The following is a 27793-nucleotide window of genomic DNA, read 5'->3' on the forward strand; positions in this document are numbered from 1 at the left end:
CATAGCCAGGAGTAACCCCTGAGCGTTACCGGGTGTGGCCCAAAAACCAAAAAAAAAAAAAAAAAAAGAATGCCAGGAGGTTAATTATCAAATAATGGCTCTCTATTGTCTTTATTGTATTACATAATGTCTCAAGAAAACAATTCTTTGTGTTTCAGGAAGGATTATCAAGTTACAAAAGAGTGATTTCTTCTCAGGTAGGGTAATGTCAAGAAATCAAGATCTGCCGGAGAGATAGCATCGAGGTAAGGCATTTGCCTTTCATGCAGAAGGTCATCAGTTTGAACCCCAGCGTCCCATATGGTCCCCTGAGCCTGCCAGGAGCGATTTCTGAGCGTGGAGCCAGGAGTAAACCCTGAGCACTGCCAGATGTGACCAAAAAATAATAATAATAATAATAATAAATAATAATAATAATAAAATAAAAAAAATAAAGAAATCAAGATCTTTTTCTTCCTTCTAACAGGCTATTGCCTTTTGGGAACAAGATATAATCTTTCAGACAGCAATTACTTACATTTGTTCTAAGCTGGCAAAAATTGGGCCCCAAAAAGGAGTTGAGATACTAAACAAGAAAAAAATTTAAAAAATTATTTACTTACCTCCCCAAGCTTTTCCAGCTTTATGTATGTTTCCATTTTCCCAAACCCAATTTCTGACTGAAAGCAAACAATTAGAAAATTAATATTCTTAAAAAATTATCTCTTCTTTAATTTCTAAAACTATATTCCTATAAAAAATTATCAACATTCAAAACAAACAAAACCAAAGCTCACAAAATTGTCAGGCCATCTTTTACTGTAGATCACTTAACATTCCTAAACCTTAAAATTTTTTGAAATACCAAAGTGTTTCTGTTTTGGTTTCTGGGTCACACCCAGAAGCGCTCAGGGGTTACTACTTCTGACTCTGCTCAGAAATTGCTTCTGGCAGGCTCGGGGGACCATATGGGATGCCAGGATTTGAACCACTGTCCTTCTGCATGTGAGGCTAATGCCTTACCTCCATGCTATTTCTCTGGCCCCAAAATACCAAAGTTTTAATTTTTTTTCTAAAATAACATGATTTCAAGTCCAGAGAGATAGATCAATAGGCATCATTTGCCTTACATGTGGAAAACTGGAATTTGATCACATGTGTTTCCCCGAGTCTTGTCACAAGCAATCCCAAAGCAAAGAGCCAGAAAAAAGTACTCAGCACTGTCAGGTGTGACCCAACACTGAACCCACCCCACTCCCACCCTCTGCCCCCAAAATAACCATTCTAAATGTGCTGACAATGCAGCTGATTGTGTAAGGAACTGGTACCATCACACACACACACAAACAGACACACACACACATTCTCAACATTCTCATTCTCTCTCTCTCTCTCTCTCTCTCTCACACACACACACACACACACACACCAACTACCTATACATTATTTTGTATATGACTATTATTAAGTTCTTTTAATAGAAAAAAATAAACTATTCAGAATAACAAAGTAAAGCTACAAAAGATACTTTCCAAATAAAAACAGAATGTTTGTTTTGTTATTTTTTTTGTTTTCTTGGGCTTGGGCCATACCCGGTGACGCTCAGGCCATACCCGGTGACCTCATATAATGCCGGCGATCGAACCGCAGTCCATCCAAGGCTAGAGCTTGCAAGGCAGACACCTTACCTCTACCGCCACCGCTCATCTTTAATATAGAAAATGAGGCAAGTGCCACTTCCTGATACATAAAAACCATTCATTTATTTATTTATTGTTTGGTTTTTGGGTCACACCTGACATCGCTCAGGGGTTACTCCTGGCTCTATGCTCAGAAATCGCTCCTGGCAGGCTCGGGGGACCATATGGGACGCCAGGATTTGAACCGATGACCTTCTGCATGAAAGGCAAACGCCTTATCTCCATGCTATTTCTCCGGCCTCATAAAACCATTTCTATAATAATTTTTTAGCTTGATTCTGCTCAAATAGGCCATCTAAACATATAATCTTAAACATTTACTTTAAATAAAGGCTAATTGTGAAGGCTGCACAAATTTTAGAGATTATATTATATACATATACTTTTTTTGGCTTGGTTTTGTTTTGGGGCCACACCCAGCAGTGTTCACGGGTTACTCTTGTTTCTGTGCTCAGAAATCACTCCTGGCAAGCTTGGGGGACCATATGGGATGCCAGGAGTAGAACTCAGATTCGTCTTGTGTCAGCTACATGCAAGGCAAATACCCTACTGCTGTGCTATTGTGCCAGCCCCCAGAAATTATATTTTCTTGTACCTATTCTTTGGAATTCAGGTGCTTCAATTCACAAGCATAAAACTAGGGGCCGGAGCAATGGCACAGCAGTAGGATGTTTGCCTTGCACATGGCTGACCCAGGCAAACTGTGGTTCAATCCCCTGGCATCCCATATGGTTCCCCCAAGCCAGGAGCAATTTCTGAGCGCATAGCCAGGAGTAACACCTGAGCATCACCAGGTATGCCTCCCCCCCGCCAAAACAAACAAACAAACAAACAAAAAAAAACAAAAAAACCCCACAACTACTGTACATTTGTCATGAATTATAAATCTTACATCACAACTTTTTTAAAAACTTTTATTTATTGATTGACTGTTGGGTCACACCCAGCAGTGCTCAGAGGTTACTCCTGACTCTGAACTCAGAAATCACCCCTGGCAGGCTGGAGGATCATATGGGTGCTGAGAATTGAACCAGGTCCCTCCCAGTCGGCTGCTGTGCTATCACTCCAGCCCCTTACATCATAACTTTTTTTTTTGGGGGGGGGCACACTCAGCTGTGCTCAGGGGTTACTTTTACTGATTAGAAATAGCTCCTGGCAGGCACGAGGCACCATATGGGGCACCGGGATTCGAACCAATCACCTTAGGCCCTGGATCGGCTGCTTGCAAGGCAAACACCACTGGTGCTATTTCTCCAGCCCCACATCATAACTTTTTTTTTTTTTTTTGGTTTTTGGGCCACACCCGGTAACGCTCAGGGGTTACTCCTGGCTATGCGCTCAGAAGTCGCTCCTGGCTTGGGGGACCATATGGGATGCCGGGGGATCGAACCGCGGTCCGTCTCCTAGGCTAGCGCAGGTAAGGCAGGCACCTTACCTCCAGCGCCACCGCCCGGCCCCACATCATAACTTTTAAGAAAGAAAAGTATAGGGAAAAAAAAAAAAAGAAAAGTATAGGAGACTAAATGGAAAACTAATATGAATAAAACAGCATGCCTCTAGGAGAAAAAAGTCATCATTTATGACAATAAGAACCAAAGAAATGGGGCCGGAGAGATAGCATGGAGGTAAGGCGTTTGCCTTTCATGCAGGAGGTCATCGGTTTGAATCCCGGCGCCCCATATGGTCCCCTGTGCCTGCCAGGAGCAATTTCTGAGCCTGGAGCCAGGAATAACCTCTGAGCACTGCCGGGTGTGACCCAAAAACCACAAAAAAAAAAAAAAAAAAAAAAAAAGAACCAAAGAAATATGACAATCTAGGAACTTTTTCCTATCAGGAATTGAGAAATTTTCTTACTATCTTACAAAAAAAAATCCTTCAAATACATGCTAGCCCACCCTTAAAATAGTACACAGGTTCAATGGTGACTGACAGACAAACACAGGTCTGCTATAATTAATATGTGGGTCAACTACATGTTCAAGCTTGCAAAAATAAAAGAGGAAAATGTTACCAAGATTACCAAATAAAGTATATATATACGAAACGTAATGTAAGGGTGCATCAAAAAACAAATCAAAACTATAAAAGGTTACTGTTCAGAAAAAAAAATTTAGTAGTCATTAAATAATTTGGAAGTCTACTTTTAAAAAAGTAAATCCTATAAATATTACACCCAATTATCAGGATTAAGTATTTAAATGTTACTAAACAGCCCATCCCCTGGCAGGTAGAGAATCCAATTGCAAATTGTCTATTATAACCTAATTCAGAGTAAAATGGATCCACCTCGCCACCCATTTAATAATTTCCAATTTGGAGAATGTATCAAGTCCTTAAAATGTAAGCAACCTTTCTAGAAATTTTAATATGCTGAACACGACAAGATTAATAATAGGGGCTAGAGAGATAGCACAACAGCAAGGCATTTGCCTTGCATGCAGAAGGACAGTGGTTCGAATTCCGGCATCCCATATGGTCCCCCAAGGCCTGCCGGGGGCAACTTCTGAGTGTAGAGCCAGGAGGAACCCCTGAGCGTTGTCGAGTGTGACCCAAAAAAAGAAGAAAGATTAATAATAATCATAATGACCGGCTTGTTGATATGCTACCTTACAGAAATTACTCAGAGGTCAGAGACGAAGTTCATCTATTCAATATTTACCAAGCGCAATGCTAGTTACTTGGAACACAGTGAAGATATATACTATTTGTTTCAAAATTCACACCTCTATTAAATTCCACCTTAGATTATTTTAAAATATTTTAAGTTTCTTAAGGATACTCAGAAATAATAGCTTAAGGAAAAGAACAAAACTGATTTGATTTGTTTGTTTTGGGGCCATATCTGGCAGTGTTCAGGGTTTATTCCTGGCAGACCATAATGGGTGCTGGGGATAGAACCTGGGTTGGTCAAAGCACAAGGCAAGCACCCTGCCTGCTCTGGCCTCCAAAATTTTTTTATTTTAAAACCTTTAATTTGGCTTTTATTTTTTGCATGCTTCTCTGGGGCCAGACTTAGAGGTGCTCAGAACTTAATCCTAGCCATGGCAAAGGAACATATGTGGTGCACAGAAAACACTTAAGCCCTGGACTATCTATTTGGCTCCAATTCTGCTTTCTAAATAAATGGAAGACAACTTTTTCTAAAATCTCCCTACTCGAAGAGAATACTTAGCTTTGGCAGTCCCTTGCAAATAGCTACACTATAATATATAATTTACAATGGATATTGATCTTTATTTTTTTCTTTTTGGGTTTTGGGTCACACCCACCCAGTGGTACTCAGAATTTACTCCTGGTTCGGTGCTCAGAAATTGTTTCTGGCAGGCACAGGGTACTATATGGGATGCCGGGATTCGAACCATGGTCTGTCCTAGATCGGCTGCGTGCGAGGCAGACACCCTACTGCTGTGTTATCTCTCTGGTGAATACTGATCTTTTTTTTTTTTTTTTTTGGGGGGGGGGTCACACCCGGCAGCGCTCAGGGGTTACTCCTGGCTTTATGCTCAGAAATCGCTCCTGGCAGGCTCGGGGGACCATATGGGACGCCGGGATTCAAACCGATGACCTTCTGCATGAAAGGCAAACGCCTTACCTCCATGCTATCTCTCCGGCCCCGTGAATACTGATCTTAATGGAAAATTTTCTTGATTATTCTGGTTCTGGCAATCTAATCAATATATTACAGAGGTTAATGATAAATTAACAAGTTGCAATGCAGTTCTTTATAATTAAGCATCCAATCAAATATATAAAATGTACATATAAAAGCTCAATAGATGTCAATTAAAAACCAAAGTGTATATAAAAAATACTGTAGGAAAAGGAAAATGGTTTTCAAAACCCACTTGTCTCCTTGTGAAAATTACTGCTACTGTTAAGATATGTTCTATCCCTTTAACAAAGATGAGGGATAGAGAAAATAGCATTGCGTCTTAAAAAAACTTTGGTTATTCTGACAGTGTACATGCCCATGGATAAACTGAGTTGTGGGTGGACAGTGATTTTTACTTTTACATGTGAATAACTTATAACTTTGCTATAATGAGACATGTTTATAGACAGACTTTCACCTACTCAAAGTCATACTCAGTAACAGTCTCACAAAACTTTCACCGTTGGGGCTACCGCAATAGCACAGCAGGGAGGGCGTCTTGCCTTATGTGGGACTGATCCAAGTTCAATCCTCAGTAACCCATATGATCCCTGAACCTGCCAGGAATAAATTCTGAGTGCAGAGTCAGGAGTAATCTCTTGAGTACTGGTGGGTTTGTCAACAAAACAAAGCAAAACAAAACAAAACAAAACACCTTCCTCTGGGTATTCCACTGTTGTACATGCAACAATGAATCTTAATAACAAGAACTTTTTCATTAATGTTTAATTAAACATACCAAGAGTCAGATAGTACCATAGGTAAGGTGCTTGCTTTGCACCTAGCAAATCGAGCTGGATCCCCAGCACCACATATCGCGCTGGATCTGATCAGCACCCCTGAGCAAAAAGCCAAGAATTAATCCTTAACACCCACACCCCCTCAGATGTGTGACTCAAATATAAGAAGAAGTTGCGTTAGAATATTCTATTCCTTTTTCTTTTTGTGGGGACGGAGGGGGCTTGGTTTTTGGCCACAATCAACAGCACTCAGGAGTTATTCTTGGCTCTGCACTCATAAATTACTCCTGGCAGGCTTGGGGATCATATGGGATGCGGGAAATCAAATCCGGGTCAGGTGCATGCAAGGCAAACACCCTACTTGCTGTGCCACCACTCCAGCCCCTGAATATTTTGTTTCTTATTAACTAGAAATGCATTTTAAATTTGGGGCTGGAGAGACAGCATGGAGGTAAGGCATTTGCCTTGCATGCAGAAGGTCGGTTGTTCAAATCCCGGCATACCATATGGTTCCCCGTGCCTGCCAGGGGCGATTTCTGAGTGTAGAGCCAGGAGTAACTAACCCTTGAGCATTGCTGGGTGTGACCCCAAAAAAAAGAATTTTAATTGGTTCATTTTAAATATACCAATCCAACAACCACTATCTTTAAGATGAGATATGACAATGGTATGTATTCTGGGTGGCATCCTAGAACAGTAAAAACTGGGAAAATCTGAATTGAAGTATGGAGTTTATAACAATGGTTAGTCCTTAACTGTGACAAATGTACTTAAGTAATTAAAAAATATAAACAATGGGAATAACTGGACATATGGTATTGAGAGCTATTTATGTTCTCTTTTAGAATACCTAAAACATTCATTTCAGAACGATGTAAATATAAATTAAATATAAAGTCAATTGGAAGAGTTCAGAGTTAAGAGAATGATACTGAACACATGAGAGTATACTAGGGATAACAAAGTTAAGCATCCTGAGCCAATGTGAGAGAAAGGATAATTTCTCAACCCTTTAAACGGTAGAGTAAGAAAAATACTGCAGATTAGGTAAATCTCATATTTGTTACAGAGGAAATGTAAATTTCTAGCTAATTGACTTCTCTAACTTGTAGAAAGAGAGACCATCTATTTTTTTTTTTTTTTTTTTTTTGGTTTTTGGGCCACACCTGATGACACTCAGGGGTTACTCCTGGCTCTCTGCTTAGAAATCAATCCTGGCAGGCATGGGGGACCATATGAGATGGCGGGATTCGAACTACCATTGGTCCTGGGTCAGCGCTTGCAAGGCAAATGCGCTACCGCTGTGCTATCTCTCTGGCCTGAGACCATCTATTTAGAGTTAGAGAAAGACAGAATAGCTAAGTATCAGTAAGAACTCATTTGAAGTTGATGAACACAAATTACTAAAATTATGTTTTTCTTCACTAGAAATAATTCCGTGACTTGTCTGCTAATTCTACCCAAGTGATAGTTTTTACTATAGTTACTGTACACTGCATTAACATTCTTATGCTTTTAGAAGGCTATCTTGAAAAAGTATTATTTTTTTAAAATAAAGACTATATTATCATGGGCCTGGAGAGATAGCACAGCGGTGCTTGCCTTGCAAGCAGCCAATCCAGACCTAAGGTGGTTGGTTCGAATCCCAGTGTCCCATATGGTCAGTCCCCCGTGCCTGCCAGGAGCTATTTCTGAGCAGACAGCCAGGAGTAACCCCTGAGCACTGCCGGGTGTAACCCAAAAACAAAACAAAACAAAAACAACAACAAAAGACTATATTATCAGTGGAAATTGACAACAATTGCAACAAATTGTAACATATACGAAGTGTATTTTTCTTTTCCATGTATTTCCCAAACCTTCTATGTCATACACAGAAACCCAGAAGTAACTTTCTGGGCAACTGTGATGATACTACTGCAGGTAGGGCACTTGCTTTGTATATACCTGACCACGGTTTGAACCCTAGTAGTACATCAGTAAGCTCCTGAGCATCAAGAGTGATCCTTAGGAAAACCAGGAGGCAGGGGTAAGCCCTGAACACCATCAGGTGTAGCCTCAAAAAAAAAAACCAAACGCAAAGAAATCCTTTTCTGTTTCAAGGGAAGTCATATTTCAAAAATGATAAGGACACACACATACACAGACATAAAACACAGCTGACAAGATAAATCTTAAATCTCTATGTCATTTCAGGAAAATACATAAATAAAATAAGGAAGAAGGCAAGAGATATAGCTGAGATACATTGCCTTGCATGTGAGGCAATCTGGGTTCAAACCCCAGCACCACCCAACAAAAAAAAACAACAACAACATGTAAGGTCTGGTGTACAACATGGGGTACCCAAGCTGAGCACAAGACATGACTCAAATAAGACAAAACAATGAACTATAACTACATTCAATAACCCAAAACAAGTATAACACTGAGGAAAATTAGCCTATTATAGGAAGAATGTATTTGTATACTTTAAATATCAAATTCAAAATTTTAAATAATATATATTCAAAAGCACTTTAAATATGTCAATAAATGAGAATGAAAAAACTTTCAAATAATTAAATCAAACTATAAACAATATAATAAAAATAGTAAGGAACATAGATAAAATTAATATTTGGCACTAGAATATAGGGAAAATGATATTAAATATTGGTTAAGTTTGTAAAAATTCAGATGGACAAAATTGTTTATATACTTTTTAGCACTTAATAAAAATAAATTATTTTTTTGTTTTTTTGCCGGGGTATCGAACCACGGTCGGTCCTAGTGCTTGCAATGCAGATGCCTTACCTCTAGTGCCACTGCTCCGGACCCATTAATGAAAATTATTAATATATTCTGCACAGCCAACATATATCAATAACTTACCCCCAATAAAACAGAACATAGCTTAAATCTTATTGCAATATCGTTAACACTTACATACGGAAAACAAAATCCAGAAAGCAATGAATAGAATTTATTCAAAAATTAAATATATTTATAAAAAAATGTTATACCCAGAAAGATAAAACAAGCAGACCTGATAATATAGGTATAAGAGATGGGGCCTGAGAGATAGCATGGAGATAAGGTGTTTGCCTTGCATGCAGAAGGACAGAGATTCCGGCATCCCATATGGTCCCCTGAGCCTGCCAAGAGTAATTTCTAAGCATAAAGCCAGGAGTAACCCCTGATTGCTGCCGGGTGTGACCCAAACAAAAACAAACAAACAAAATATATATGTATGTATGTATATGTATAAGAGATGACAAACTTACTAAGGAAGCTCGACGAGACCTTCGGCTCATTGGCTGGTCAAATGGTGGACTATTTATCTGCAACTTTTCAAGATACCCATCAGGTATTCTGATATCTGCAGGCAGTGATAGCCTCTTATTTAAATCCTTTATGAAGAAAAAAAAAGACAAGGAAAATATCATTTGTAGGCTAACTACAAGAACAACAAGAACCATTTGGATTCATAGGTTCTACATTGTTTTTTAGTTATGAGCAGTATTAAGTATTGTTGCTATTATAGAAGGCAGGAATAAGCCCTAAATACAAAATTACCTCAACTAAATAGCACTGAAAAATAAGCAACAATATTAGTATTTCAAAATATATTCACTTTTTCAAAAAGAGAAAATAATTACAGTCTACAATGTAAATACTGAAATGGCATTCATAATCATCTAGTACCATCAAGATATATGTAATGTTGACTAGGAAAAGAAAATGAGCTTTTTTTCGGTTTTTGTATTTTTTTTTGGTTTTTGAGTCACACCCAAGAGCGCTCAGGGGTTACTCCTGACTCCACACTCAGAAATCGCTCCTAGCAGGCTCGGGGGACCATATGGGATGCTGGGATTCGAACCACCGTCCTTCTGCGTCTAAGGCAAACGCCTTACTGCTGTGCTAGCTCTCCAGCCCTGGAAATGAGCTTTTATATGAAAATTTTGACATGTAATATATTAGTAGGTATGGCTAACAAAGGTAAAAATAATACTAAATAAAAAATTTAGAGGATGGCATACATTTTGTACTTTTTGAAACTGAAATATTTATAAATGTGTCCAGATAAATCTCAAAGATATAATTAAAAAGTTTTCTAAAAGGAGGGCTTCACAATCAGATTTCTGGAATCTAAAAAAATATTCACATTTCCCCTACAATGAATCTGCTATATAGTGTTTTACAGAAATATTAATACAATTAGTATATATTTGCTTTAGGATAGTAGGTATTAAGAAAAATAAATTTCTAAGATTATTCTTTATTAATGTAAAGAAACTATCTTTACATCAGTATGCATGCAAGTCTATACAAAACTCTCAGCTAAGCATACTTCTATATCTAACAGTTACCTCCATTGAGATCCGTCTGTGTATGCGATTTCTAAGACAGACACCTGTAGGTGACTGAACTTCATCAGAAGATGTCCCAGAAGCTTGGTCACTCTCACCATCTGATCCCATTTTGAGGTTTTCGTGAACAATATCTGTATAACAAAATGAAACGTTACCAATACCAAAAAATATGCTACCTTCTCACGATTTTTACTATCATCATAGACAAGATGTTGAGAGCTAACAGGAAATACACCAGAGCATAAAAAGTATTACATTCTGTGAATCAGAGACCTACAGATAACAGATAAAAAACATAAACTCTTTTAGTCTCAAGATTATTCTTAAAACTAGCATTCACATTAGTATTGAGAGCTGAGTAATAAAATTACCTATTGAAAGTAACATTTGACAATCAGATCTTATTTTCCAGACATGGGAAATGAAACCTTAAAAGGATAAGTGAAATCAAAGGTCAAACATTTATTTACAGGCATAACTAAAATAGAAATATTGTCTTTTGCTTTCTATTAGTTTATTATTTTTCTATTGAATACTTCGTTATCATTGATTCTACATTCAAATAAGTAAATTCTGGGTTTTATTTTAAATTTTGTCTAAAGCAGATTATGTTGCTTCTCCTTATCCCAGTGTAAAAAATAAAGCAACAGTTCAAAAATTATTTACCAAATATCTATTTTGTACCAGAACTACCTAAAATCTAATGGAAATGCTATAATTAAATTAGAATACAAGGTGGATTGCATAATTTTTTTAGTTACACAAAAAATACGAGATTATTTCCGCCTGGGTTTCTTAATAACAAACTTGTGTATTTGTATAGCTCTTATGTATTTTGCATTTGTCAACTGATCCAGTGGGGAGGAGGGAGAAATGTCTTTCAGAAAAAAGTGCCATTAATCTCTGACCATTAATCATATCTATATAATCATTCACTTACCCTAATGCATCGAGTGTTTCATGCTGCTAAGATTTACTATACTGCCTTTCTTATCTTCAAGAAATGCTTTCTCAATTTTATCAGTCTTGTAAACTCATTATTATTCAAAACTAATCTTGTATCATCATTCTGTAAAATTCTTTCTAACCACAGATACAAATGATTCTTATGTATGCACCTCCTGTATGGAAGAACATTTTTTCCATTATGTGCTTTTACAGGAAGACTTCTGAGGATCTTATTACATCCTTTTATAGGAGTCTAATATAAAGGATCCCTCAGATTCACTCTTTCATTCTGGAATTTAAATGTCCCTGGTACAAGAGGCTCAAGAAATAATCCAATGAAGTGACGAGTGATTAAAAATCAAAGAATTGGGGCCGGAGGAATACCACAGTGGTAGGGTACCTGCTTTGCAAGTGACCGACCTGAGACAGGCCCAGGTTTGAGACCCAGCATCCCATATCATCCCCAGAGCCTGTCAGGAATGGATCTCTGAGTGAAGAGCCAGGAGTAACCCTAGTGTTGCTGGGTGTGCCCCCCCTCAAAAAAGGATTTTAAACAATTAAAAATTAGGTAAGTGGACTTTACTTTTTTCAGGGGAAGTGGTCATCACACTGGTGGTACTAAAGAATTATTATGTCCAGGGTACCATATTCGATGCCAGGAATTGAATCCAGATCAGCTGCATGCAAGGTAACCACTATTGTTATTTCCCTGACACCATAGTGGCAAGGGCTTTCCCAATGTCCTTATATTATTTCTAGTTTGTATCTTCACTTCCCATTTCCCTGGCTCCTGCTACTCTCAATTTTGTAATGCAAGGCCAAGGGTTTGTCATGCTTCAATATTGTCAATTCTTTGTGTTTTGTTTCTCCTATGTGTCACAGAGGAATAAGATCATTGGTATTTGTCCTGTTCCTTCTGACTCACTTCACATAACATGACACACAAGTTGTAGAGAACTGTAAAATTTCACCTTTTCATGTAGTAGCATAGTACTCCATTATATATGTATATATACCACAACTTTATCTGATGATAAGACCTTGAAGATTATGTGACATTTGTAAATATGTTATGTTTAAACATTGTAAATGTTTCAAAAAAGGCATCTTAAACCTAAAAATTTAGACATTCAATGTACATTATTAGCTTTAATTTGAGTATTTAGAAATCTTCAAGGACCTAACATTTTTGTTTGTTTGTTTTTGGGTCACACCAGGCAGTGCTCAGGGGTTACTCCTGGCTCTACGCTCAGAAATCGCTCCTGGCAGGCTCAGGAGACCATATGGGACTCTGGGGATTCGATCCACTGACTTTTTGCATGAGAGGCAAACGCCTTACCTCCATGCTATCTCTCTGGCCCCAGGACCCAACATTCTTAAAATTCATACAGTTCTATATTTTTCATTAATATACCTACTGAGAAAATTTTTATTACACTGATAAGCACTTGTAAATGGTAATGGATTATCATAGTTTAACAAACAATTTAAAATATACTTCAAATTATATTTTTATGAATATCTGAACAAAAAATAGGTTGGTATCAAATACTAATGTACAGGTGACTGATCCCTAATATAATAGTACCCAACATTTGAAGCCTACTATTATGGTCTGCAATTACTTTAAAATGTTGACAACACAGGGCTGGAGCAATAGTCTAGCAGGTTGGACATGGCCTTGCATGCAGCAGACCCAGGTTCAATTCCTGGCACCCCATATTTTCCCATATACCACCAGGAGTAATTCCTGAATGTAGAGCCAGGAGTAACCCCTGAGCACTGTTGAGTGTGTCCCCCAAACTAGAATTTAAAAAAATTAATGACATATCGCATCGGCTATAACAAACTGAAACTCTTAATATATCCAAAAATATAGCAATTATGGAACCATATCTCTGACCCTCTGCTGCTGCTCCTCCAACCTTCCAGTAGGAGCACAACCAGTTCACCAAGCTCAACAGCAAAAAACAGTAACACATAAGACTGTACTAGTATAAGTCAACTATCAATTTAGAGAATGATTTTAGTGACACCATGTTTAATCAATTCAAAACAAACAAAATTATGGCACCAGGTAGCACAAGAAAGTGTGGGAGAGAAACGAGAAAGCTATAATCAGAAGTGAGAAAACATAAGTATGGTAGGTGATGATAAGCAGTAGTAACAGCAGGAAATGAGAAATGATCAATGAACTCAAGATGAGCTATGAAAACTTTTGGAAAACTGAGTTTGAAAAAAGCTTGAAAATAAATGAATAAGACACCACAGAACTAAAAGGTGAGTTCAGAAGCAATGTAAGAATCATTAGAATCTGAAAAACTTAAAGGTAAATTCTGAACCACTAAGGAAATCACATATACCCAGAATTGAAGAGTACAGGTATTGAGATCCAAAGACCTGAAAGGTCATAGCAATAAATCCTCAAATAGAAATATTCCAAGACTCAACTGTAATCAAAATGATCAAAGCCAATGACAGGGACAAAATGAAGAAAGTAGTGAAGTCAAAAAAGGAGCTGACAGGGGCCGGAGAGATAGCATGGAGTTTGGGAGTTTGCCTTGCATGCAGAAGGACAGTGGTTCGAATTCCAGCATCCCATATAGTCCCTGGAGACTGCTAGGAATGATTTCTGAGTGTAGAGCCAGGAATAACCCCTGAGTGCTGCCAGGTGTGACCCCAACCCTCCCCCCCCAATAAGAAGCTGACAAACAAAAGAAAGCCTGTAAGATTCACAGCAAATCTTTCAAATGAGACTCTCTACAAGTCAGAAGAGAATGGTGGAATTAAAATGGTGGTTTAAAAAACAAACTCAGTATAATAAACACTCATGAAGACTACTCTATCCCTCTGAATTAACATTTACATGTGAAGAAATGATAAAGAGCTTCACAGACAGACAATAGCTTAAGGAAATCATAGCTTTGAAACCAGTTTTGCAAGAAGCTCTGAAGATTGCTTTAACAGACAACAGAAACCTCTCAGTATTTTAATCACCTAGTATGGCATTCATCCACTCTCTACTAGATAGGTTTATTATTCTTAGCTTGGTAAATGATTTCATACTTTTCCAGTAAAGAATATTTTGGTTATATTGAATGCTCTATACTATAGAGTCTATATAGAGCTGATTATTCTTTTACAACTATAGAAATTTAATCTCACTCATTAACAGAGACCTTAATCAATCAAATATTTCATTTTTTAATTAAAATTTTTTTGAAATCATTGTGTATTACAAGTCTTTCACGGTTGTATTTCAGGCATATTGTGATAGTGAATTAGGGCCATATCCACCACCAGTGTTGTCCTCCCTCCACCACAGTTCCCAGCATGCATCCCATACCTTACCCTTAGCCCCTGGATTACTAGTGTAACAGGTCCATTTTGTGTTTAGCTTGTTACAGCTTGGCTCTCTTGATTCTATTGTGGTTGACTTTGTCTTGATCCTGAGACCACTTGGCCCCTGGATCCCATCCACTTGTTTTTTGTTTTTTTTTTCAATCAAATATTTCTAACATATTGCCAGTATTCCCCTTTCTGAGATAAGACAAATCTTTATAGTTTTATAGGTCTGTTCATATTTTCCTGTAAGTTTTTTTTAATTCTCCTCTCCTTGCTCTAAGTAAACTGTATCTTCTAGGATTTTGTACTTCATGTAAACTTTAAACTGAATAGCATAAAGTTAGTAACAGTAATAATTTTTTAATTTATGTACCTATAAAAATGATACATGGTATTTGATTTCTTTTTTTAAAATCAACTAAGCACTAATTTATAATTGTGTAGGATTTTAGAAGCTTAGGTTTATGTGTAGTTATCACTGCTTCCACAACACAGAAACAACCACGGTCATATGTAGGAAATAAAAAAACACAATAAAGAAATAGCAATTGTTGAGTTAACCGGTTTCCACCTTATTCGGAATATGATTTTACTTAATGGTTGGAAGCACCTTTGGATGGAAGCATTCTTGCCCTACCTGTTCTAAACCCAAGGGTGTTTTTTGTGCTTCCCATAAAGAACCTGGGTCACAGAGAAACCACCTGTAGTTTAGGTTTTATCACAACTGAGCTATCTGCTTTTCAGGAGTGAAAGGCTTGAGTGTGGATTATTTCCTGCGTCAGTGTTTGCTTCCAGATTCGTGTTCCTCCAATAGGGGATTGTTCCAGAGGGGAATGGACATGACACTTCTGCTACACAAATAGCCAAAGTCATCAGACCTGAATATTTTGTTTACAAAACTCATCTACATGAGAAGGCTCCTTGGGGCATTGGTAGAGGCAAGCAAGCATTTTGGTGATAGGTGTGGTGTTGGAATAATATAGTCATGAAAAATATAATTAAAAGTACTGTAAATCACAAAACTTCATAAAAATGAATAGTCTTCAATAAAAAGTTAAAGGTATGCCTGTGCTTGCAGGAATGTATACATAATACTCAAAAAAAAAAAAAAAAAAAAAAGACCCTGATCCAAAGATGAAGGAAAAAAAAAAGCTGTTAGACATAAATTATCAGTTACATTCTGAGTTGCTGATGATTTTGTAAAGGTGTTTGGATTTAGCTGCCAGGCTGGGAATAAAATGATCTCTGCTCTGCTTTTATGTGAGAGGTTCACATAAAAAGGCACAAGACTATACAAGTGCTAGAGCTTCCCGTACAGGGCAAATTTTAAGAAACAAACCTAACTGCGTGAGAACTACAAAGGAGCAAATGAGGTTATAGTAATTTAGGACCATGAATAATACTGAGTACACTTCGTCATCCAAGAAATTGATCATCATTAAAATCAATTATGACAGATATTGATGAATTTTCCTATTAATAGACAAAAGTGATAGAATGAAGGCTTCTATCAAAACCTTGATCATTTGTCACTGGGTAAACAAGTTCTTTGCTGAATCAGGTAGAAGGAGGATGGGTATGTACTTTTTAAATAGCTGAATTTTTATGCCACTCTTTCATTTCCTTTCATTTTTAAGTATCATGCACTGAAAGAAACCAGGGACTTCAAACATGTAGACAAATACTTTACTGCTAAATTACAACACCAGCCTATGCTACACATTTTAAATTTTAATCTGGGGGCTGGAGATTTCATAGTACAGATGTTTGGATACTTACTTTCACATTAATGACCAAGGTTCAATCCTATGGCCCCTTGATCCACATCAAGAGTGATCACTGACCATAACCAAGAGTAAGCCCTGAGCACTTCCAGGCATGGTCCAAAACAAAACAAAACAAAACAAAAAAAGCCAAACAAACAAAAAAACCAAGCAAAATAAAATTATTTTCATCTAATTACTAATTTTTTTCACTTTATGTTTAGACCAAAGGATAGCAAATGTAAACTGACCTTACTTAGTCTCAGAGTTCATAAAGGTTGTTGTATCTTTAAAATAGTTTTAGAAGAGTAACCAGAGATCCTATAGGACCTATAATCACTTTAAAAAATTACTATCAGACCCTCTACAAAAAAAGGTTGCAGATCCTTGGCCTGGAGAGACAATCAACGCAACAAAAAGTCAAGTCCTGAAGTGCTTTTCACTTCCAATAGATTAAATAGTCTCTATATGGTCATTTTCTAATTAGGAAAACAGAACATACATTTAGGGAAAAAGTGCATACACATTACAGAAACGTAAAAGAAAATGATAAGATGACAAAGATAAGATAGACAAAATAAGATGAAATAATAACTTGAGTATTCATTACCTTTGTTTTAAACTTAACTTTCTTAATTTTAAGTTTACATAATTTGAATTTTATAAGGCACACAACCAGCTAATTCCTGAAAATGAGAAGTCATTTCTTATTAACTAGTGTTTCTCAACTGCAACACATCAATCTGTAGTGTTATTTCATTTATATGAGGACAGAGCCATAGTTCATGAGCTCACACAATAGATGAGCTCATACTTCTGAAGTTAACAAAATACAAAGAAACCATCTACAATGGAAAGAATAATCAGATAAAGTCATTAGTGAAATAAACCCTCAGAAACTTCAGTAAATAAATACACTATGTTGTTAGACTAGACTAGAACCATACTTAATTTTAAAATTCAGAACGTAAATATTAACAAGAGGGACACAAAAATAAACAAAAACTAGTAATATTTAGATATTTAAAATGACATAATGGCGTAAGAGTAACAACTCTGGTGACAATCATATATATTAATTATTGTACTGATGTATTATTTAGAAATAATCTAGAATAGTTAAGAACTGAGCTTAAATTCAGCAACATCTCAACGTGTCAATTATCTTGATACTTTCTGTTCTTTATATCAAGGTTTTTGTTTTCTTCCTGGGAGAAAGATTTACAACGTTATTCATCTATAGCTACTTCTCTAAAATTGTCCATCTTTCTGCCACTTTCCTAATTCTCAATATGATTTTTTTATCTTACAAAGAAAGCAAGACGAATCACAGTCATAGCTAAAAGAAGTTATGTATGTTACCTACATTCAGAAAGTTGAAGGAAAAAAAAAAAAGGAGGATACTAAAGTAATAAAATTACCTAATCTGCTTCCATTTCTGGGCATTGCCATAAAGGAGCCGAGGCTCCCTCCAATAACGCTATGTGGTCTCCGCAGTGGTGGCTTCTTGAAGGACCCTGTGTATTGGTGGAGGAAGGAGTGCATACTGTGAGAGGTTGGAGGCCTGCCATTCTTCACAATAGGCTCTGCGGTTCAGAGTATCCACCCAGGTTGAGGATCACATGGGAAGGAGAAAAAGAAAGAAAAAAAAAAGAATCGAACAAACAGAAGGTTATTTATTGTCAGAGATGTTTCTATTTAACCTCATTTTGGGGGTGTTATTTTTACAAAGCATTTGAATTTAAATGATTTCTATAAGAAAAACAACCTTATAGAAAATAAGTTCTTAAAACTGACCTAACTTGCCATTTTACATAATCAAATTAGCAATTATAAAACTTATAATAACATATAATTATAAAACTTATAAAATTATAAAACTTATAATTCAACGTAATGGAATACTACGCAGCCATCAGGAGAGATGAAGTTTTCCTATACATGGATGTACATGGAATCTATTACGCTGAGTGAAATAAGTCAGAGAGAGAGACACACACAGAATAGTCTCACTTATCTATGGGTTTTAAGAAAAGTAAAAGACCCTATTACAATAATGCCCAGAGATGAGGGCTGGACCGGCTCACGATATGAAGCTCACCTCAAGGAGTGATGAGTGCAGTTTGAGAAACAATACACTAACAACTACCAGGACAATGTTAATAAGTGAGAGAAGTAGAAAGCTGTCTGGAATACAGGCAGTGGGTGTGGGTGGAGGGCGATGGAGTACACTGGTGGTAGGAATGTTGCACTGGGTGAAGGGGGGGGTGTGTTCTTTTTGTGACTGAAACCCAACCACAGTCATGTATGTAATCATGGAGTTTTAAATAAAGATATTAAAAAATTAAAAACAATAATACAGCACAAAGATTTTTTATTTCTTTTCGCTTTTTTTTTTTTTTTGGGCTTTTCCACTCTACTTGGTGATGTCAGCACAGGGGTTACTCCTAGCTATTCACTCAGAAATCGTTCCTGTCTTGGGGAACCATAAGGGATGCCAGGGGATCGAACTGCAGTCTGTCCTAGGCTAACGCATGCCTTACCACTTGCACCACCGCTCCTTTGCTTATTTTAATATGATTCAAGAGTATTTCCTTACTTTTTCTACATAATGGGCATCCTCATATATATTTTATTATTAATTAGCTATGTTTTAGAAAACAGTTCCCAAAAGTATTTTGCCTACTGTTCCTTTCCAGAAAAACAAACAGCAAACAAACAAATAAACCAACCATGGAGCACCGTATTTCCCTGGAAACTGATCCTTTTTTAAGGAAACAAACAAAAATGTAGTAATAAATTTACATTCTTTTCATTTATCTATATTCATATTTCACAGTAAGCATTACTATTACATAATAAAGAATGATGTTGTGGGCCCGGAGAGATAGCACAGCGGTGTTTGCCTTGCAAGCAGCCAATCCAGGACCAAAGGTGGTTGGTTCGAATCCCGGTGTCCCATATGGTCCCCCGTGCCTGCCAGGAGTAACCCCTGAGCACCGCTGGGTGTGGCCCAAAAACCAAAAAAAAAAAAAAAAAAAAAAAAAAAAAAAAGAATGATGTTGTAAATAAGATACTTTTAAGTTTGACATTATAACTTTATTAAAACCACACTTGTCGGGCCCTGAGAGATAGCACAGCGGTGTTTGCCTTGCAAGCAGCTGATCCAGAACCTAAGGTGGTTGGTTTGAATCCCGGTGTCCCATATGGTCCCCCGTGCCTGCCAGGAGCTATTTCTGAGCAGACAGCCAGGAGTAACCTCTGAGCACCACCGGGCGTGACCCAAAAAACCACACACTTGCCTAGCACACAGCCAACCCAGGTTGGATTCTTGGGTGTCCCATATGGACCCTGGGCAATGCCAGGAATACTTACTGAGTACAGAGCCAGAAGTAGCCCCTGAGCATAATTGGTGTGTACCCCTCAAATAAAAACAACCACAATCACATTTACATTACACGGAAAATTAAAATCAAGTATTAAAGAAAAAGCTACATATAGTTAGGATTAAAAATCATACTAATAAGGGGCCGGAATGGCAGTGCAAGTGGTAGGACATTTGCCTTGCATGCATTTACAACCTAGGATGGACCGTGGAGTTCAATCCCCGGCATCCCATATGGTCCCTCAAGCCAGGAGCGATTTCTGAGCACATAGCCAGCAGTATCCCTAAGAATCACAAGGTGTGCCCCCCTCAAAATATATCATACTAATAAGAAAGATGAACTTGGTACGCTACTACCAAATTACTAATGTTTGACTATTTTTAATCAACAGTTTTCTTTGTTTTATTTTTGTTTTGGGGTCACACCCAGTGGTGCTCAGGCATTACTCCTGGCAAGCTCAGGGGGCCAGTTCAGATGCTGGGGATCAAACTCAGATCAGCCACAAGCAAAGCAAATGCGCTACCTGCTGTGCTATCGCTACAGCCCCTCAACAGTAAATATGATAATTAGTTATTTTTAGTTAGCTTCATATTTTAATTGATTTGTGACCATATTGAACCCATGAGTAATTAATAAGGATGCAATCTAAGACTTCTGTAAGGTCACCAATACTACAGGAGAAAATGTAGGGATCTAGCTTTGTGGCTAGAACTGTTGGTAGTCATCTTTAAATGTTAACTATAATTTATCTGTCAGATCTCACAGTTTGGGGAACTTTTCTAACTTGAAAACGGGTTCCAAAATACAATCAGGAATGTTCATTTTAATGAATGTTTCATTTATATCCACATATGGAACAGTCAGATACAGCAGAGGAGTCTGGCTTGCATGTCCAACCTAGGTTCAATTACTCACATCTCCCTGCCAGGAGAGAGCCCTGAGCAAGTTGGATGTGGCCCAAAATCAAAAACATAAAATTTTCAAATCACTGTAATCAGATGGAGAGTGCCAAGCTCTGAATAGGTAAAAAGCCTCCATGCTGTTTATTTACTGTTAAAGTAAATTTGGAAACCGGCTGATATTTCATCATTCTAAACTTTATTTGTATAGTAGTAATTTTGTCAAAAATCATGAAAGAATAGTTTGTTGTTTGTTTTTTTGTTTTGGTTTTTAGGGCCACGCCTGTTTGATGCTCAGGGGTTACTCCTGGCTAAGCGTCAGAAATTGCCCCTGGCTTGGGGGGACCATAAGGGACGCTGGGGGGGGGGGGATGGAACCACGGTTCTTCCTTGGCTAGCACTTGCAAGGCAGACATCTTACCTCTAGCACCACCTCGCCGCCCCCTGAAAGAACAGTTTTAAATTTTGATTAAATTTAGCTCATTAGAGGGAGCAAAAAAAAAAAAAAAAAATTTAGCTCATTACCTAAGACGGATGGCGAACACTCTTATCAGCGGGGGGGGGGGGGGGGCCGTGTGTCACATGTTGTGGCACATCTTGCCATTAGTTCTTAAGTGTGGAGGATGCAGCACACCCTCACCATCACCGCAGGATTTTTACCCTCACTTAAAATGGCAAAATGCAGTATGTGTTTAATATATTATTGTTAAAATTATATGCTTTTGTGTGTTTGTCTGTTTTGGCATGGTATGTCTCTCTGACTCTCACAGTTTAAAATTTTGGCTCTTTGTGTCGAACTTGTTCGCCCACCATGATAAGAGCTGTAGATTCATTTCATTACATTTATAAACAAAACTGTCAAATAAACTATCATTTTAGGAAACAATCAAATTGGCTCATGAAGCATCATCATCTTTGTTTTCTAGAAAGTCTAGTATTGAGTCAAATAATTTATAAAACCAACCCAAATACTCATCTTTTAATTGGCAATAATTTCTATATATGAAGGGTTAAACTATTGAACATTTTCAATACGAAGTACTTAAAAAAAATTCTGACATTGGGCCCGGAGAGATAGCACAGTGGTGTTTGCCTTGCAAGCAGCTGATCCAGGACCTAAGGTGGTTGGTTCGAATCCGGGTCCCATATGGTCCCCCGTGCCTGCCAGGAGCTATTTCTGAGCAGACAGCCAGGAGTGACCCCTGAGCATTGCCGGGTGTGGCCCAAAAAACAAAAACAAAAACAAAACAAAAAAAAATTCTGCCATTATTACTTGCTTTAGTAAAATAACGTAATGACTTATGTAGGCATTCATTCAGATTTCTGGCAACTAAATATTGACAATGAATGACATATGTAAGAAAACCCAATCACTGCTGAAGTACACGGAAGCAACTGACATATTACTCAGGGGAATTTCTATTTAAATTAAAAAAATAATTCAAATGAAAGAATGTAAGTTTGGGGTCGGAAAGATAGCAGTAGGGTTTTTGCCTTGAATGTGGCCGACCTAGAATGGTCCTGGGTTCGATTCCTGGCATTCCACATGGTCCCCCAACCCTGCCAGGAGTGATTTCTCAGTGCAGAGCACTGCTGGGTGTGACCCAAAAAAACGAACAAAAATTATATATAAATATATATACAATATATAAATAATATATATGTGTACTACCAATGTACAACTTTTTTTTATTTTTTGGGCCACACCCGGTAATGCTCTGGGATTACTCCTGGCTACGTGGTCAGAAATCACCCTGGCTTTGGGGGATCATATGGAACACCAGGGGATCGAGCCCAGGTCTGTCCTAAATTAGCTGTGTGCAGGGCAAATGCCCTACCACTGCACTATTACCCCAGCCCCTATGTACCCATTTTTAGTAAATAATAAATCCCGGTATTTTTTTTAAAAAATAAATTACATGCATGCTAAAAGTGGAGCTTCATTCATTCAATTCGTGTCTTCTTTGGTGGGAGGCTTTTTAGCCATACCTGAAGTACTGAGGGTTTACTCTTAGTTCTATAGCTCAAAAATCACTTCTGGCATGGCTCAGTGGTAATATGTAGTGCTGGGGATGGAACCCAAGCTGGCTGTCTGTATACAGCCTTATGAAATCTCTTTGACCTCTGGGATTTCTTTAACATCTTAAACATCAATTCTTTAAAACACTGATTCTTCTTTGCACTGTACTATTGCTCGAAGACATTTCCTTGGTAGTATTAGACAAAAGGCTTGTGAGTACTATGTGTTTTGCTGCACTTACAGCCAGTATTAATTCTTCAACAATATAGTTTCCTGATTTAGCAAACTAATAACAAAATGTTATAAGAATCATGCAATCCATTATCTTGTTTGGATGCCTCAGGAAAGTTTTGCCAATACTGGCTATCTCAAAAATTGTTCTCCAAGTGCTTGAAAATAAAGTAAATCTCTATCTTTCTTATCAGCATGAACTTCTGGTCAAATGTTCTTGTAGTCTCTTATTGCTTGTGACTTGGATTTATGTTTATTTAAAAAATAATCAGTATAGTGTGTGCGTGCACACATGAATGAAGAGGTGGACAAAACAATTCTTTGAGACTATAAAATTAGCATAGATGTGTGAGTGGAAGGTGTTTCTGGGGGGGAGTCTTGTGAAAAAAATTCTTTCAGATGAGAAATCAAATGGAGAAGATTATGATAGCAATACGAACATGAATCTATAGTGTTATAGAAGCAAATTTAAATTGTCATCTTCATAAAATTCAATAATTTCAATGTTTAATTAAAACAGTAAAAGGTACCTTAAAAATGGAAAAAAGAATAAGTTCAAGCTAACTACTTTAAAGATAAAATCTTTGGGATGGAGAGATGGAAGAGGGGTTAAGGCACCTGCTTTGCATGCAGCTGAGTCCAGTTAGAGCCCTTGCACCACATGAGTACCCCAAAGCACTGTCAGGAGTGATTCCATAGTAAAGAGCCAGAAGTAAGCCCTGACTACTGGTGGTATGGCCCAAATATTGGGGGTGGGGGGTGGGGGAGAGAACCTGCTGGGTCATATGGTAATTCTGTTCAACTTTTAAAGAAATAAGATAATTTACTTAGGGAAATCATAGACCATATTTTTCCTCCTCTTGACGCTAACATGGTCAATATACAGGGTTTTTTGTTTTGTTTTGTTTTGGTTTGGTTTGGTTTGGATTGGTTTTGGTTTTTGGGCCACACCTGATGCTGCTCAGGGGTTACTCCTAGCTATGCTCAGAAATTGCACCTGGCTTGGGGGACCATATGGGATGCCGGGAGATCGAACCACGGTCCGTCCTAGGGTAAGGCGAGCAAGGCAAATGCCCTACCACTTGTGCCACCGCTCCGACCCCAATATACAGCTCTTAAACACAAACTACTTCTTACTCAAACTGGACACATATTGTATGAAGATAACTTAATTATACTATGATTCCCAACCATTAAGTTGTAATTGACTGTGGTTTGAGTAAATTACCTGTCTCAGAAGCTTTTATGCTCTAAAATGAATTTTCTAAAGAACAAATAAGTTGGAATCTGATAACAGGCATCAAAAGATGGCTCAAAAGGCATAGGAACCTTATCAAGATGTTGGCAAAAATCCACATGTTGATAGGCACAGAAAATAATCTAAATAAAAACAGTCTACCAGCATTATCAACAAAGAAGAATCATTAGCATTATGACTATTTCAAATGCTGTCTTAAGTAATTAAGACCAAGAAAATCAAGAGTTCCTATCTCTTTACTATGTATTAAATTTACTATGACAAAAGTTTTAATGTCATAAAATTATTGAAATAAATATTTTCAACATTTAACTATGTTTTAAATACTTTAAATACATTTAAGCATTTTAAGACAATACTAAATTATTCCAGAAAATAATCTAAATTTCCCTCAAAACTGGGAACATTGGTGACAGGCAGTGTATACAGATGAAAGAATGAGTGTTGGAGCATTACTATATGACTAAAATTCAATTAAAAAATAATTTGGGGCGAGAGAGATAGCATGGAGGTAAGGCGTTTGCCTTTCATGCAGAAGGACAGTGGTTCGAATCCTGGCATCCCATTTGGTCCCCAGTGCCTGCCAGGGGCAATTTCTGAGCATAGAGCCAGGAATAACCCCTGAGCGCTGCCAGGTGTGACCCAAAAACCAAAAAAAAAAAAAATAAATAATAAAAGTTAAGGGGGAGGAGGGATGGCATGAAGGTAGGGTGTTTGCCTTGCATGCAAAAGGACGGTGGTTTGAATCCTGGCATCCCGGAATATGGTCCCCCATGCCTGCCAGGAGCGATTTCTGAGCATAGAGCCTGAATTGGCCACTGAGCACTGCCAGGTGTGACCCAAAAACCAAAAAAAAAAAAAAAAAATTGCTTAGAAAAAAAACTTTTTAAGAAAATATTGTTCCCCTCGAAGGTATGTTCAACTCCAAGACTCACTTATTTTTGCACAGTACATAGACTAAAACTTTTTAACAAGCTCTTTTTACTTCAATGTAAAAAAAAAAAAATGGTCAAAGCAAGTACAATATTATAACCCTTCTTACTACTCCTCCATAATATTTCAATATATTTACTAATATAAAGAAAACAATAATATTTACTGAAGTCATGAACCTTGTCATCTAAATGGAAAACATGCACATAAAATATTGTAAAACAATGATGAAGCCTCAAACAGGAATTTCTCTACACTTTTAAGAAATACTAAAACCTGGGGCCGGGCGGTGGCGCTGGAGGTAAGGTGCCTGCCTTACCTGCGCTAGCCTAGGAGACGGACCGCGGTTCGATCCCCCGGCGTCCCATATGGTCCCCCAAGCCAGGAGCGACTTCTGAGCGCATAGCCAGGAGTAACCCCTGAGCGTCACCGGGTGTGGCCCAAAAACCAAAAAAAAAAAAAAAAAAAAAAGAAATACTAAAACCTGGGCCGGAGAGATAGCATGGAGGTAAGGCGTTTGCCTTTCATGCAGAAGGTCATTGGTTCAAATCCTGGCGCCCCATATGGTCCCCCGTGCCTGCCAGGAGCAATTTCTGAGCATGGAGCCAGGAATAACCCCTGAGCACTGCCGGGTGTAACCCAAAAAAAAAAAAAAAAAAAGAAATACTAAAACCTGAACAAATTTTAAGAACAAAATATTTAAATAGTAATTTTAAAAGCCACCTAGCAACTAGAATAAAAATACACAAGACATTTTTAGAAACCAGTGGAAAATAAAAATGAATGCAACAGCATAATTCATTAAGATTAGACACCAGATAAACTAAATACCTTCAAGTAAAGCAAGCATAGTCTGTAGTTCTTGGTATCCTAAAATTCATAAGATGTTATTAAAAAACTCAAAGGAATCTATTTGGAAATAATCCGAAAATTCCTCTACATTGTATTTTTTGTTTGTTTGGTTTTTCGGGCCACACTCGTTTGATGCTCAGGGGTTATTATTCCTGGCTACGCGCTCAGAAATTGCCCCTGGCTTGGGGGGACCATATGGGACGCCAGGAGATCAAACCGGGGTCCTTTGCTTGGCTAGCGCTTGCAAGGCAGACACCTTACCTCTAGCGCCACCTCGCCAGCCCCACCTCTACATTGTATTTATAAAATAATTTAAAAGGCAAAGAATCCCCCTCCTTTTCCTTATTCCCCAGATATTTACCATTATCTTTACTGCTGTTTTCTTCAATAGTCATTTGTTCAGCCAATTCAGACAATGATTCATCAATAGTCTGACTTCCTCTAAGTGTGAGGGACAATCTTCTCTTAAATTTTTTCATCCTATCAACTGAATGTGACTTGGAAAATCCTGAAGAAAAAAAAAAGAACAGAATAACCAAAATTAAAGCTATCACAGGTTTACAGCTCAAGCAAAATGGTATTCTCCATTTATACAGTACATTTAAAATGGAAATATAATGAACTCTTCCTTCCATCAACAACCATACAATCCTACCCTCTTAGTGAAGATACACTCACTGGAACTAGAAATTCACTGGAACAACAGAGATAACTCTGTTGGCTAGCACATACTCTGCATATTTGAGGCATCGGATTCAACCTGTGGCACTGAGCAATGCTGTTTTTATTATAGTAGTATCAGAATTCTACAGAGTAAAAAAAAAAAATTCTACAGAGTAAAAAGTTGAGATTGTTATACATAATTTTAGAATTGGATATATATATAAAAAAAACAACAACAATATGAAGCGTTGGTTCAGCTGTTAGAGGTAGATGCCTAAGTTTGAATCCCAACAAAATGTGGCCCATGTGGTTGTGAACATGAACACCTTGAAAACATGAACACAAGTGAATATAGCCCTGGAGAACCCTCAGCATAGCCAGTATAACTATGGTGGCCTCCAGCACCACCAAACCAACCTAACACTACACAGCAGGACTGACAGAAGTAAATCACCTGCTGAAGCACTGAACAAAACCTGACCAAGTATCACCAGGAAAGATTCCTGAGCCCTAGAGCACTGCCAAGGAGCCCTCAACCAAAGCAATAATTTGAAAATATCAAAACTATTTTGATGTAGAGGTTCTACCATTAAAAATATTAATCACTTCATCTAATCTAGTCTAAAAAAATCCAAAATGAAAACACAGAGATGAAGAGGTTGGGGAAAGAGAGAATAAAGAATGTCACTCCATAGAATTTACTCTATGTTTCTATTGAGTCAATATGTTTTTTTGTTTTACCTTAGTAAGCTGTTAGAATTCTCTTCCCAAAGACACATTTGTGCTACTTTTAGGAGGAGAAAGGAAAGCCATACAGGTACCAAATGCCCACCCCAAACCAGAAACATATGTCTATTAATTCATTTAATTGCCCTAATGGTTTATATCATCTCACTTTTATAAATAGGTTCAAAAAGCTTCCCTGGCTGAAAAAAACAACATAAATGAAACTTCAAACTAGGGAAATTATTTACCTTTTCCCAAACAATGATATTATCTTATAATAACTGCCAACTTTCTTTGACTTAGTAGTATATAAAGTAATGGTACAATTCACAGTGACAGCTTT

General features: G+C 37.6%; 1 protein-coding gene across 2 annotated transcripts in view; it reads right to left on the reverse strand.

Annotated features, from left to right (window-relative positions):
• CDK17 (cyclin dependent kinase 17) overlaps positions 1–26564 on the reverse strand; it is a 44364-nt gene extending 17800 nt beyond the window's left edge. For both annotated transcript variants that reach the window (XM_049782813.1, XM_049782815.1), the window contains exons 1-5: positions 26423–26564; positions 17904–18068; positions 10424–10557; positions 9338–9463; positions 603–659 (exon numbers count right to left, since the gene is read on the reverse strand). In XM_049782813.1, coding sequence (XP_049638770.1) covers positions 603–659; positions 9338–9463; positions 10424–10557; positions 17904–18068; positions 26423–26540 — 600 coding nt within the window. In that variant the 5' untranslated portion in view covers positions 26541–26564. The remainder of the gene's footprint in view (positions 1–602; positions 660–9337; positions 9464–10423; positions 10558–17903; positions 18069–26422) is intronic.
• Between the last annotated feature and the right edge of the window lie 1229 nt (positions 26565–27793).

Source organism: Suncus etruscus, chromosome 11 (assembly GCF_024139225.1).
Source record: "Suncus etruscus isolate mSunEtr1 chromosome 11, mSunEtr1.pri.cur, whole genome shotgun sequence".
Lineage (NCBI taxonomy): Eukaryota > Metazoa > Chordata > Mammalia > Eulipotyphla > Soricidae > Suncus > Suncus etruscus.